Raw genomic sequence first — 15,096 nt, 5'->3', positions numbered from 1 at the left:
AGCCCTCACATGACTTAAGCTGAGACAAGAGAAGTTTCCACAGTTCACAGGGTGGTCTCAAGCCCAGTCTTGGGGGTGGGTTTGGACCCAGCTTGTGACTAACAATAGAAAAGCTTCTTGCCTCCTGTTCCTATCCTGGGCATGACTTGGTGTCATGCTGTAGTTCCTTGCCAGTAGAGTGAGCAGACCTCTGTGCTGGGCCAGGGTCACCCCAGCACCACCTCACGCACACACCAGTGCCCTCCTGCAAGGTCCTGTGGCACGTGTCACCACACCAGCACCAGCCCCAGGCAGAGGAGGGCCCGGGGCAGCAGCTGGTGCAAAGCCTAGGAGGGTATCTCAGAGGTATGACAGATGCTCACCAAGCCTCTGTGGTGGGGAAGGAGCATCCCCTTAGCATTCCTGCAGCTGTTAAGCTCTGGGCACAGAGAGCACTATTCAGTGGCAGGGGATCCCAGAAGAGGCCTGCTCTCCTCCTCAGGTCTCAGTAACCCTCCCTCTCTCCCAGGAAGGACCAGTGTTCCCATAACCACAGAAAAGTCTCAGCTCAGCTGCTCGGTCCGGAGAGAGCACCGATAAAAGCTCTGGCCACGCAGGACAGGCAGAGCATGCTGCCATGGCAGGCAGGCGGGCACAGTGGCTGTGTTCACCCACCCCGACCCAAGCCCACCAGCACTCAGGTAGCAGCCAGTATCTCCTGGGGATCGGTGTGAAACCTCCTGCGTCCATGCCTTCATGGCTCAGGGACCAAAACGTTTTTCTTTTCTCCTTGGTACAAAAGTAAGATCCAGATACTGATGTGTCAGCACATGTGTGAAATAAGATCCTCTCCACCCACTCCAATCTTTATTCATTCACTACAGGGATATAGCATATGTTACAAAATAAACCATGAAAAGTTTACCAAATGCAACTTTAAACAGTAAATGCCCTAAAACAAGCTGCAGAAAGCTAAGGTGAGAGCAAGTGGCGCTCCCAGGGCTGTATCTGCCATTGGACTTCAAGCAAAGTGACTGAACTCTGGAGGAGGCAGAGACCTCCTTCTCCCTGACAAGTTACTTCCCTGCCTTTGTACCAGAAGATAAAATTAGTCACATTTCTGAGGATAAACAAAGGATGGCCGTTGTAACTCCCCTGGCACATGTAGGATAGTCAAGCCTGAAAGAGGTACTACACATTTTTTTGCCTAACACAACAACACGCTAGCTGGATGTCTCGTGCTCTGTGGTTCCTGCAGTTCTCTCCTCCTCCACTTGTGCTGCCTCTTACTCCAGATGGGCCAGTGTACCCATTCAGACATTGCTCTGAAGTGGCCTGTCCTCTCTCGGCTCCTCAGCTGTCCCATAGAAGCAGCTATGAGCATCTCCAAGGACCAGAGAAGCGCGCAGCATTTGTTCAGCATGCGGAGGGTGATGCAGGTGCAGTCACTGCAGTCCAACCTCTCCCTTTGGGAGGGACATCTCAGCAGTCCTCTATCATCACCTAGTTATACATGAGGTGCTTACCAGCAAAACCAAGGGACACCGTCCCTCACCATCAGCAGGAGGCCCTACAATGAAATGCCATGACAACTCAGACAATACCACTAGTAATCAGACTGCTTGGCAGCTTGTAGCACTTGTTTCATGAGCCAATGGATACCAGACTTCTTCTATGACAAAAAAAAGAAAGAAGTCTGGATAGCCAAACAGACCGATGCTGAGAATAAAGTTTCATTTTATTTGCCAGCAAGGAGTCACAGAAACCTGAGCTGAAACACCCCTTGGAGAGGCCATCTAGCACATTCCCCTGGCCCTCTGCAACATGAGGATGGCTCACAGATGGTTGCCTCATCTGCCCTTTGAAACCCCCAGTGCTGGAGATCCTCTCCCAGAAATTTATTTCAGTGCTTCATATGCAAAAAAAAAATAATCCTGACCTAACTCTCCCTTGCTGCAATTCTGCAATTTAAGTCCATGGTTTCTTGTTCTAAAGATGACAGAGAAAATGTTTACTCCTTTCCCATCTGTGTTTTTCCCACATATATGCTTCAAGGCTCTCACATCTCCATTCAATATTTTCTTCTCTGCATTAGATTACACAAATTCTTTCAACTTCAGACAAGCATTTAATTACATACAACTATTTTTGATCCAGGAGGTCATGCATTTGATGCTGAAGCCAGAGGACTGTCCTAATGCGTGGCTGGAGAAAGAAAAGATACGTGACAAAACCCTTTAAGATCCTTGGGCCCGTGTTGTGACACTAGAGATTTAGCTTCTTCTTCATATAATCCATCCAAAAAGCACGAAAAAACAAGGTGCAGTAAAAACAAGTGAACCACAGGAAGACACAGGTTTCAAGGCTCAGTGCTTCATACCCTAAGATGGAGTCACTTGAAGAAAAATGGCCACAGGGATGAATGCCCATCACCTTGAATCTCCTCCACTGGGTGTCTTCATCTCCATTTGATGCTTTCTCTGATTTTCTGCAACGAAAGCTGCCATTTCATAGCTTAGCATTACGCAAGGCTGGGCGGGAGGGGTTCCTGACTATTGGAAACTTTTTTTCCCCAGTGAATGGTGGAGCAGAGACACCACCGTCCCTCCTGGGGCAGATGTTCAAGGTCTTTCTCTTGGGTGGTTTGGAGTCCGTTGCTGAGTGCGAGGCCTGGGCCGTGGGGGTGGTGCTTGCTGCTGCACCTTGGGCTGCGGCTGTGGCCACTGCTGCACACGCAGCTGCTTCGGGGTAGGGTTGCACGGCGGCTGAGGGAGCTCCCGGCTCACAATTTCACTGTCCACCTTGCGAGCCTGCATCATTTGCTCCTCATCTGCAACAACAGAAGTACCCAACAATCAGGCACATACTGAGGTCTAAGCAGAAGTTGGGAACAGCCAGGGAAGAGTGCTTGGCCCAAGCCAGAAAAAGCCAAATATTGGTCTTACCTGGAAGGCCACTGTCACTCTCAGGTGTTCCTGCTACTCCAGTGGAACAACCAAAATCACCTCTACCTGCACACCCCAGGCACACCTGAAAACTTTTTGGCTTCCTGGCTGAGGTCAAGGTACCTGGGGGCATTTGGGGCAGCTCTGCCCTGTTTTGGGGGAACTGCTTTTGCGAGAGGTCACCGATGGACACCCCCAGCTCCTCTGTCGTCTTTTGGAAATGGGCCACTGAAGGGAAAGTGTGATGTAATCCCAGGAAGCAACATCAAAGCACTCTGCCCTGCTATGATCTGTTCTGGGATTTCCAGGCACCTGGAAGCCAGAGGTCCATTTTGCCAGCATTGATTTCCCAACAAGTAGAAGTAGTAAATTCATGCCAGCTGACTTTTGATCACTGACTCATCATTTCTGAAATGTCTGTCACTTAGTTTAGGGATTGAGGGATTTACCTCTTGGGACACTGAAATGGCCTTAAGCATAAACCAAACTGTTTCAAAGAGGCTAGTCACCCTCTTGTATTAGTTCTCCTTCTCCCAGACTTCTCTTTTTCTTAATTCTTGCTGAATCCAGACACAAGAAATGAGGATATGCTATCACTGCAGAGTTGAGGGAGTATTGTATCCCACTCAACAGCAGCCATAATCTAAAATAACACTGAGATGGCTACGCTCATACCGCTGTTGTGCTCATGAGCTATGGCGAGCCTTCTGAGATGGCATTCCCTGGATGCACTCTGGTGAGCTCTCCCAGAGAATCGGGACAGCACTTACCTATTCTTCATGGTCGTAACTTTGGGGGCAGCAGGAAGGTCATAGCAAGTAACCTACGCTCAGGTGCGGTGAGGTGGTACTCCCCTCAGCTATGGGACCAGTAATGCTCACCCTTTTTTGTCAGCCTGACCACTGGTACCTTTGAGGTATCAGCTGAGGTTTCTTTCAGGCACAGCCCTCTTTATCTTGACGAAGACTGTTGTGGTGTACAAAGGAGCTTTTAGTCCCATTTTGTAACTCAAGAACTGACTCATGCAGAGACTAGCTGTTATTTGAGACCACACAGGAAGCCTCACACAGTGTGAGGGGGAAGGACTCGGAAACAAGCCTTTAACTTGAGGTGTTCCTCTGGCTGCAGGGTGACCTCCCTCCTGCTTTAGCCTCCCATTCCAGGTGGGCCAGACAACTCTTCTTGAGTGGCAGCTCAGTATCTTCTGTCCATCCAAACTAGCAACAACACCCAGGTTGTAATTCAAGGCAACCTCTCCGTCAAGACTGAGAGCCCGCTCTCAGAGAAGACTCTGGTGGAGTATTTCCTATGGTCTTAAAGAGGCATGAATTTTGGACAACAGATGAAATCTTTGCCTGCTCTGAAAACCTCAACTCTTTAAAGTTCTCCAAGGTGGACCTCCAGTCCAGGTGGCTGGATAGCAATGGTATCCTTAAACACTTACCAACATCTTCAGGCCTTTCTGCTTTCTTCTTGATACAATAAATAAGCAAAGTCACAAAGATGACAAAAAAGGTCACACCTCCTGCTATGCTTAAGATGAGATGAAAGTCCAGCTGGCCTAGTTAAGGGAATGAAAGAGGATGTTAGAAGGAAATAAATAACTTGCACAATGTCTGTCTAGAATTCTGTATTTTCTTCCATTGACTGTAAAGGCAGCCCCAGTGAGAGAGCCCACCCTTTGCCTTTCCTCTGTACACAGCAGAAAGTTCCTGGTCCTCATTGTGGAGAATTTTGATTGCTCCCTGGTGGATTCAAGTTCTGCAGAAAACCGAAAGCAGAGCATTCATGTGTGCCAGCTCATCTTATTTCAGTTACCACAAATGCCCTGTTCCTGCTAGCAATGGACCCTTTTGACAACAAATATCCAGGCAGTGCTCAACATCTAAAAAAAATAAACTTTTTAAGTACTTTCTGTTGAGCTGGAAACACTGAGACTAACTTGCTTCATAGTATTTTGGTACTGCCTCTTCAATTTTTGGCTGTATGCAAATTTAAAAACAAATAGTGAAAGGGAAAAGAACATAACCAAATATCCCACAGCCTCAAAAAGAGAGCTCTGTTTGCCTGGTGAGCAAAATTTTATATGACCATTCCTTGTTTTGGCCAGATAAGGTCTGCTGGACACTAGCCTTCCTTCACCACCTCCTGCTTGGGTTGTCCTCCTGGCATTCAGCGGTTATGCTCAAGCACAGGTACTGCAGAGCTGAACCCAGCAGAAGTGCATGTTCCTTGGCTTCTTGGGGGACAATGCTCCAAAGGGGACGACACCACCCTTAACATTCACTGGGAATGTACATGGAGTGTGCGCAAACAGTGATGACACCAAAGCCAAGATGTCTACAGTATAAAGGCCACCGTCAGCCTGGGCTGCCCCAGTGTAAAAAAAAGCAAGTACTGTCAGTGATGTGATTCTCACCTGTTTTAGCTGCCAGTGCTACACCGAGGTGTATTTTGCCCTTTCCGAGCCCGTTTCTCCCACCTGACTACAAGGTGAGGCACGCAGATTCACGCAGTTACGCTTATACAAAAAAGTTAGCTGAGCATGTCATCTGAAGCGTGTCTTGCCTGCTAAAGTTCAAAATTCAAGGTTCATTCTTGCCTTGAATGCAGCACCAGATGTTCATGGAGGGAAGCAGGGTTGGAAGGAGGTTTGAGTGCAAGCTGAGGGATTTTAAATCTACTATGGAGCTGGCAGAGTCCTGCCACCACACGGAAAGGTTTGAGGGGGTTTCTGTTTGAGTAGAAAGGGTAGTGCTACATGGTTTTAGTGGCTTTTTGGTGTCTGAGAAGTGTTATATTTGTACCTTAAAGACCAGTGTGGCAAACCTTCTATTTCTCTGTTAATGGTTTGACAAAAAACAAACTCACCCTGTGAAAGAAGAGAATAAAAGTATCATGCTGATGGCTAATGTCTGCCTATACCAGCAATGCAGGCAGGCCCGTGCTTGCCTGGCCTGTGTCCTGGGATGGCCAGCTTCAGCCAGCATTTCCTCATTAAGATAACATGTTTGGATGAGTTTGCCCTGCCTTAAATGGATGTAATGCAGCAGTGTGTGTTCACACCTGGCTCCAAAGTCCATGCCACATCCTGCTCCCCTGCACCCCAGCCTCTTCCCAATGCTAGCACCAGCAGGACTGTGCAGCCCATCAGGTCAGGCAGCTTATGTAGCAGAAAACAACCCTTTTTTGGCTATTTTAGGCATCAGGGCAATCTTTCAGGAGTCAAGGGCTGCACAGGAGAGCAGAGACCACCCTGTCCCTCAGCTCTTTGCCCTTCAGTCAGCCTCAGCCGAACTGGAATTGCTTCAGCAAGGCCTCTATGCCTTAAGGCTTGCTCCCTGCCTTCTCACACCATGGGCTGGCCTTTGGACTTGGACTTTCCCTAAATTTGCTATGGCAGAAATAGCTGCAAATTGGAAATGCTGAGCCAGCTCTCGTGAGCCACCCCGCACACACTTCCCCCTCCACTAGCTCTAGCGGGAATCCAGAGCAAGAGAGTGCTCTACGTGAAGTGCTCATAGTTAGGTGGGATGAACCCAAGCCCAGCAAATTCCAGGGCTTTTCCCCAGTCCTGCACTGGAAATCTGAATTTTGAACTGAACACCACCATCAGGTGTTATACCAATATGATCTGCCCCTTGGTTTTGCCTTAACTTTCAAAACTTTTAGGTGGGGGACCAATGACTTCTTTTGCCTAATAATTTTCAGCATGACTCTGCCCATTTAAAATGCAATTCCTTCAGTTCTTTTGCTGCATCTGTGGTATAGAAAGATGACGCTTCAAGTGAGTAAGAAAATCCATGGTACATTTGAGCCTTGTTCATCTGACCCGTGCAGCTCCAAATCTCAGCTAAATTCTCCAGAACCTCACTCCTGATTTCTTGGCCAAGCTGGAGAGTCCAAGCAACTTATTATTCCCCTTGTGAGAGTACCCATTCACATCCACAGGTCGTGGGCAACCACCACCTTCATAGGTAATATAATGGAGAAGAGGAAAATAAGTGCAAATGATTTCCCCACCATGAGGATGTAAATCAAGAGTAAATCCCCTGAAATCAATGCCATGGATTTATATACATAGGGGAAGATCCCAAGCAATATTTTCCAAAAATAAGCTGTTAATTTATGTCGTGGTAGCTTTGGTAGCTTTATACCATCTTACTGAATTCAACTCTTTGGCTTTGGACTGGTTGACTGAAGTCAACCTTTGGGAAGTACAATTAGTTTTAAAGGAATAAAGGAGGATAAAAATGAGTGGGAAAGTGCTTTCTGCCATTTGCAGACCGCTGTGTGCGATTAAAACACTTTCAGGCCCACCTCCCCACCTTCTCCTTTACTTCATTGGTCTACCACTAGTGATGGTTGACAACACTTGAGTCTGTCAGGATGCTGACACCGAATAGTCTGTCAGGATACCTCTGGCAACTTTTGGAAGAAAAGTGAGCAGGGATGATGGAGACGGAGAAAATGATGGGATGAGCAAGAATCTCTCATTCATTCATCCCTCAGCCAGCCTGATCTCGCTGGCAGGCTACAGCTTCCCCCAGGAGACTTCACCTCCAGTGGAAGCAGCATTGCAGTGCACCCCAGGGCCTCTCTGCCACCCACAAGCTCTTGACTCCAGAACAACCTCTCCCCCTCTTCCAGCAACCTCCAAACCTCACTAAGCATGGAGGAAAACACCGCTGGTTGCAGAAGAGGAGGAGCATGGGCCACCTCACATCCCACTGCTCCCAGCTTGGCCTCCCTGCATTTAGAGCAGAGATGCGATAAGGGTAGCAGTGGGGCAGGCAGCAGCAGGGTGGGGAGGGTGGAGATTCCCCAAGCCTGGGGAATGACAAGCAGAAAGCATGACTCGCATCCCGGATACCACAGTAGCATCAGCTCCCAGTAACTGTGGTGGTGTTAGACTCACAATACCGCGTACAGGGAACCATCAATGCTGCTGGCACCTGGACCAGTCCTACAGGTGCCTGACACAACTGCATCAGGCTTTGTGGGTCCACCCTAGCAGATTCTGGCAAAAATAGATTTTTTTTACCTGAGCACTTAACTACTTTTTCAGTCATTTTTTTGCTGACTTGGTTCTTAACAACACATCTGAACGTCCCAGAACGCTGCACGGGCAATTCCACATTTGTTCCATTTACGACTTGTTTGTTTTTATCATTAGTCAGTTCTATAGTAAATATTTCATTTTTAGTCTTCTGCTTCACTTCACACTTGACAGTTTTATTCCTGCATTCAGCACTGAGGACTGGCTGAGGGACAGGCTCTGAAAAAGAAGAGAAGGGACAGGCATGTCTGAGATGGTTTCTCCTTTTGAAAACCTCTATTATTAATCAGAACAGCAAATTAGCCCCAGTAAGCAGTAAGAGAGTAACACCAGCTAATGAGACCAGAGAAGAATGAAGAACAAATTAGACCTCTGCTACAGAAGTAAGATGGTAATAATAAAGAAAATGCAGTATATTGGCCTAGCGAAGCAGAGCTGCACCACCATGGGTGGATTACTTTCAGGCTCAGCCTGGCTCACAGCCAACCAGCCAAGCAGGCAAGGGGAGGAAGTTGTGTATTTGGGGGACGCAGCAGATGGGAGTGACTGGGAGCCACATCCCCCTCCAGCTCTGGCCCCAGTGTTTTGCTGCAAGTGAAGTCGGCACTGCTCTGCCTGTTGCCGCCAGGAGAGATCTCCTCTCAGACAGGGCAAACAGCTACTTGCCATGCTTTAAGTACTACCAAAGGCACTCAGCTAGCATGACAGCCACAGCATGAAAACCCATCAAAACAGAGTAGAAAACACAAACCAGACAACTCTTAGCTCTCACTGAGGTTATGACAGAGAGAACTGATTCTCTTCTTAAATCCTGCAAACAGCTAGCTACATTTCTGTTTCAGATTCTCTATCACTGGTGGCACTGAAAGAGCCAGAAAAGCTTGTGGGTCTTTCCTTAACTAGGGGCAACTGACAGGGACATCAGATAGAAAAAAATTAATTTATACTTTTTAGACCAGGTAAACGAAAACATGCCAGAGCCACCTCTAGTTATAGGCACTGTAAGTTATAGAGAGCATAAAATTTAAAGCCAATAAGGGTTGCTTGTTAGCAAAGGCAGTCTACATTCACGCTGTGACACCTGCAGCCACCCTTTCCTCGTAAGCCCACTCCTCTTATACAATCTGTAACCTATCATTCAGGGGAAGACCCCAGTGTCAATCAGTAGAGTGAAGGTCCTAGCGGTGGAGCTGTGTGATGATATAATCTAAACTACTATTTTTTTGGAACAACTGTTTGTCCAACTCTTGTAACAAAGTATAATCTGGCTGACGCATGACTCTAGCAGTTACTAAAGGGCTTTACTTCTGAAACCACTATCAGACGCAAAACAACCTCTCTGCTGCAGTGCAGATGAAATGATGTGGCACATGACCAGGTTGCAACCTTAACGTGAAACTGAACCCAGGACACCCCAATGATGGCTCGGTGCCCTAAAGCATAAGTAGCATCAGGGCCTGATAACTCCCTGAATCTGTAGGTAGTTTGCAATAGTAATTCCCAAAGTAGGGAGACACACACACTTCTCAGCAGCCTCTTAGGGCCCCGAGGCCTCCCACTGAGCAGAAACCATTCCAGCTGTCTTTGCTGCTGCTGCCGCCTCATCCAGGCATCATTTCTATAGTGTCAGCTGGTGCCCACTAACTCAAGGGGCTGGCAGAGGTGTGCTTGCTGGCTGAGGAAGGACACAGCAAAATCATCTTCTTGCTGGCAAAAAACCCACACTGCCCGACCTCTTAGTGGTCTGAAGAGGTGGCAGCAGCTATAAATGAGCAGGAGAGTCAGCCCCTTCTTCCCTACTCGTCCCAAAACCTTTGGGCTGGTACCATTCTGACCTCTCAGGACAAGATACAACACAGGAATGGAGGCTGCCTTCATGCTTTGAACCCTTGCAGCTGAAGTGCCCAGGAGTGTGCTTCAGTGTGCTTTGAACAGCACAATCTTCATATTTGTTGTGTTATGCTATGCAAGGATAGGGTGCAAGAGTCCTCTCCCCCTGCAAATTCAACTCCTATTGTGGCATATCTCAGGGGAGGTGACTGCTGGCTGTTTTTTATGTTTGAGCAAAAACAGAGTGGAATCACATTGCCTAAATACAGGCAGTCAGTGCCACCTGGGCTCCTGAGCTCTGCTCAGAAGGTTGGCAGATACAACACAAGGTGCTCACCTTGCTGGAGCAGTACCTAGAGACCAGAAGTCATAACTCAGTGCCTATAAAATAGCACCAGAAGTGCCAGAAGTGCCCAGCGCCACAGCCACAGGCGTACCTCACGTAGGTTGCTGCGCTCCCACAAAAGGCTTCTGGAAGCGGGGTGCTGCTGGGAGCACAGCCCTGCTCACGTGGTGCTGCCCCAGCTCAGGGCCCAGCGGGTCCTGGTACCCCGTGCGGTGCTGCAGTACAGCCACCTACACTCACCCTGCTGCCAACACGGACGTGCTCACGGCTGCTTGCTTGGTCACACATAGAAACCTCATGGCTGACAAAGAGCAGAGACAGAAAGGAGCAAGGGACCACGTGGCATCAACAGAAGCAAGAGAAGGGAGAAGAGTGGCAGGCTGCTGTCAGCATCAGGAGGAAAGAGGCACGTCTCACAGAAGTATCCCCAAAACAGAAATAGGGGCAATGAGTAGGAAAGGCTGTAAGAGAGAGTGGAAATACCAAGTCGTATTAAGCAATGCTGGGAATGGTATGGGAAGAGCAAAAACTCACCCTGAACGATAAACGTTGTATTTTCTTCTGCCTGCAATTTCCCGTCTTTCTGATAAACAGTCACCTTGTACTCTCCACTGTCCTCTTTCACCACCTGCTCTATTTGCAGAGTCCCATTTGGGAATATCTTACACCTGCACTGCTCCTTGTTCACATAGTACCTAACTTTATTGTCTTTTATCTGAAGCAACTTTACTTTGTCTCTCAGCCATGTTGCTTCATATATATTCCCGGTAGCAGTGATGCTGAGAAGAGCCGACTCATTCACTGGCACGTAAATCTGCTTGGTGTCGGAGTCTGTAAAGGGAAGCACAAGCAGCCCATCAGCATGTCTCCAGCAGCCCCCGCTGCCATGCTTGGCGGCCACAGCAGTGACCCAAAAGTTTGTCACTTGCTACCCCCTCTGCTGTTTCCTTCCCCTGTTCCAAAGTGCCTTTTTGTCATTCATTAGATAAATGTCAGTGCCTAATTTAATTCTGGGAGGCGAGGAAGCTGAGTCCTGCTTTCAAAAGCTGGCTTTATACTCTGGCTGACTTACTTTGACTGATTTTGGATGCCAAGATTCATGGCTGCCTGTGAACTTAACCCTTCCTGAAAATAGGGTCACTTCAGCATGTTTTGCCCGTGGCAGAGGCTGGTACTCAGAGCGCCCACCAATGCAAACCTCACTGCAGAGAGCAAGAACACAAACTAGTAGTGGCCCTTGGACAGTGGGACCAGTTCAGCACTAACAGCGATGGCAATAATAATAACAATAGTGGCCCGTGTCAAGCAGTGAGTGAGTGTAAGGCACTGAACTGGAGGCAGACCCAGTGCTGCCAGCTTGCAGTGCCCCCTTCTCACCCATCCCGGGCACCCTGCCCCGCTGGAATATAGCCACTTGATTTTTCTAGCACAGGATCACGGTGGGGCAAGTAAGGTGTGGAGAAACAAAGAGCTAACCACATCCTGTCAACTGATCGGACACAGGAGATATTAGGAGATAAGCAAAGGCAAAAAAAAATCTTTTCTCTTTGCCAGTCTCCTTTGATGACAGGTCCCCTCTCCAGGACAGCTAAGAGTAGGTGCTTCCCAAAGGTGCTACCAGGACTGGGCAGCACTTCGTGTGTGGCTGCTGAAGGGAATATTCAGGAAAGCCAAGGCAGCTAAACATCGATCAGGTTACTACTGGTGGAAATTATGTACTCTTTGGGCTGTGCCTGGGTGGCCTGCCCTTTCCCCTCCAGGCTGCTTCACGGCCTTTGTAAGGCCCATCCCCGGTAAACCGGGACGTCTTTGGAGTGCAAAGTTTGTTGGGAGGTCACTTCAAGTAAGGTACTGTCTCCACCCCCTTGGCAGGTGGAAAATTTCCAGGAGGAGGTAGAAAAGTGCTCGCAAGTGTCAGGTGGGACAAGGTCCCTGACAAACCAAATGTGCGCGCAGAGCCACGGCTTATTTCATTTGTCATTTTCTCATGTTCATTCCTCTTGAATCTACAGGATAAAGCCAATCAGCAGGAGGGAATTTCTCTTCACATCACCAGATAGAGCTGATTCTGCTCTGATTTTATATATTTTAAGCACTTTTTCCCCACAGAGAGAAACACTATGTTTATGCATATTTCATTCCTGGTATCTAGGACAATGCTAAACCATATCACAGAGGGGGAACTGAAATCAGGCTGCTATTTCATGAAACTAGCAATGTTAGAGATAATCAAAGAACTAAAATAGTGTGCCTCTGCAACAAGAAAATTAATACTGAAGTGCTTCCAACAATTCACCCCCCTTCTAAGGAGAGGCTGTTATTTTACTGTTGTATTTCTTAGAGAAGTATTTGACATATCTAATGAAATATTCTGAAATCAAGCTATCAACCCGTCTTGGAAGCAGCTATCCTCCACACAGATAACAGTAGAGATTATACCCAAATATTTGAATTCTGATACTTGGTTTTGCTTTGTCACACACAGGTGTTTAGAGCTAGTCATAGGATTTCTTTGTATTACAGATACTATAATATTTTTTTCCTCTGGAAGTAAAGGAAATTTTAAAAATCCAAGTTTTCAAGGATAATTCAATGGCATCTCTATGGACAAGCCACCTAGACTCATCTCTGGGTGTTTATCTGATCTCCATAGTCTTGCTAATGGAGAGCTGAGTATCCCACACATATGATACTAAAAATCTGTTTAGCTAATGAACCAGTGTTTCTGTTAATGCCAGCTGAAATGCGCTCCAAGGGGCAGAAAGATCTGAACTGGCAGTGTAGTTCTCACTTACAGTCACAAGAAAAAATTAAAAGGAAAAGCTCACATAGTAACTTTAGAGAAGTAAGAAACAAGTTTTCCATTCAAGGGAATAATCTTCATTTCTATTGGGGAAGATGTTTTATATATCATGTAAAAAAAATCCTTATTTATCTATTAATTTTGTTCTGGAGGAAAAGAAAAGCATTAAACAGCCATACATACAATCTGTAGTGGAATGAACAGAGGAAAAAAAAATCTATTCATGATTGTATTGTCTCCATCTCTTACAACCTTCTCTAATCTATGAGTTAACACCTTAATTAAGTTTTTAGATTAATATTTTAGAAAATACTGAGAGCAATACTACGCAAAATATAAAAGATGCATGCATTTGCCTACTGTTTTCACATCTTAGACTTCTTCAACTCTACTGAAGACACTGAGATATATCACTCCTGTTAATATTTATGGAAGAATGTAATTTGCACTTTCAAAAGATTTGCTCATCTTTGATAAGAAAAGGAAATTACATACAATAATGTACTGTGAACTGGATCTGTAATGTAGTACAAGCTACCCCGAGGGCAGAGAGAAAACTGAATGCTGACATTTCTCATTATACATGTGTCAAATTAAGGCTCATTAACTTAAAACCAAAACTGTTTACAACTTATTATTTTAACTGGAATAGAAAACTCAGGTCCTGCCCTCCGCCCAGCTGAAAATTAAATCAAATAATAATAACAATAACCCAAAGATCTTCACTCATTGGGAAAGTGGAATTAGGTTTTTATCAGTAACAACCCACCAAGTTGTAAATGGTTTAAAATGCAATCTTAACAATTAAAATGCAGTTTTAACAATGCTAGCCTGAAACAACAAAAAATGGTAAGAAAAAACTCACATTTTACACTGGGAAATAAAAGCAGCAAGCACTTGACTAAGAAAATTCTCCTAAAGTTCATCTTCAGGGTCAAAAAAAAAAATCCAGTGTTGCCTTGTCTAATGATAGCTCCTGGCCGGTGAAAGGATCTTCTGCTGTGAGCAAGCAGTCATGGGATGTGTTGGTACAGCCCTTGTGCCGTCCTCCCCTCCTCCCAGCTCTCACCCTAGCACTTCTTGTTTCTAGCACAGGCACGAAAACCACGGCCAGAACTGCCTCTCAATGAGGTGTTTTGTCAGGATGAGGACAACGTGCAGTGACAAGGAAAATGCACACTAAAATGCACGAACGCCCCCAAGATCTGTCTGCTCAGCTGGAGGGCCAGCCAGGGCCCTTGTCCTCTTCAATGTTCACCCGAAGAGTTCAATCAACTCCAGCATCCACCCTAGTGGGACGGATACATTTTTTAAGTCAGGGGGGTGACAGGAATCCTTCTGCTCCCCCATAGCCTCAGCAGCAGTAAGGGGACAGCAAGCCCAGGACACCCAGCAGGGAGCAGGTAGCCGATGGCTGTTGGACAACATGTAGAAAGGAGACACACTTCCCTTGGAAACAGTCAGGATCAGCTTCACATCAATGTCTGATCCGTGAGGGGCTGGCCGGTGCCACACGAAGGTGACCTGCAGGCAGGGCCAGCCATTTGAGCAAGCTGCGAAAGAGGGATGAGCGTGGAAGGGGATGAAAATGCTGCCTTAGGTCTAGCCAGAGACCATCCCTGAAGCTGGTCGGTGTGGGAAAGATGGTGTGAAAAGAAGCTAGGGGAAGGCATGGGAGTTAGGTCCAAAAATGTGTGAGAAGCTAACAAAATCTTTAGTCCCAATTCCAATATGAAACAGATGGGGTGGTGAGTATTTTGAATCATATAATCCCCAGCACAATCCCACTGCTACAGTGACCACTGAAATCTTCCAGCTTTTTATCGCAGATGTGGATCAAGAAAGAAGACAGAAGAAAAGCTATGGCACAGATGTACAATATTAGATAAATCTTTCTCACTAATTCATGTCATTCTTCTTCCTTGAAATTATAGGAAGGTCGTGTAAGACACCTCCCCTTCTCCGGCTTTGTCACCTTTTAACTGGTACTAGCGCTGGTAAAACCTACCTGGTTTTGCACAAAAGGAGAAAAACACATTAAGGTCACAGTATTTCTGCCTCTGCACATCATGGGGAAAGCTAGCTTTTCTTCCTTCTTTTTGTTATTTTTTCCTTACAAGGAAGGCACACACAA

At 46.7% G+C, this 15,096-nt stretch overlaps 1 protein-coding gene across 1 annotated transcript; it reads right to left on the bottom strand.

Moving 5' to 3' along the window:
• Positions 1 to 833: 833 nt before the first annotated feature.
• Positions 834 to 14,035, bottom strand: CD2 (CD2 molecule). Its single transcript, XM_009504294.2, has 5 exons — positions 13,828 to 14,035; positions 10,694 to 10,990; positions 7,969 to 8,202; positions 4,369 to 4,485; positions 834 to 2,809 (listed from the first exon to the last, which is right to left on the bottom strand). The coding sequence occupies exons 1-5, from the start codon at positions 13,886 to 13,888 to the stop codon at positions 2,601 to 2,603; spliced, it is 918 nt and encodes a 305-aa protein (XP_009502589.1). The 5' UTR covers positions 13,889 to 14,035; the 3' UTR covers positions 834 to 2,600.
• Between the last annotated feature and the right edge of the window lie 1,061 nt (positions 14,036 to 15,096).

Source organism: Phalacrocorax carbo, chromosome 1 (genome assembly GCF_963921805.1).
Source record: "Phalacrocorax carbo chromosome 1, bPhaCar2.1, whole genome shotgun sequence".
Lineage (NCBI taxonomy): Eukaryota > Metazoa > Chordata > Aves > Suliformes > Phalacrocoracidae > Phalacrocorax > Phalacrocorax carbo.
Note: the sequence above shows the minus strand (reverse complement) of the source record. Positions and strands in the feature narration are given on the sequence as shown.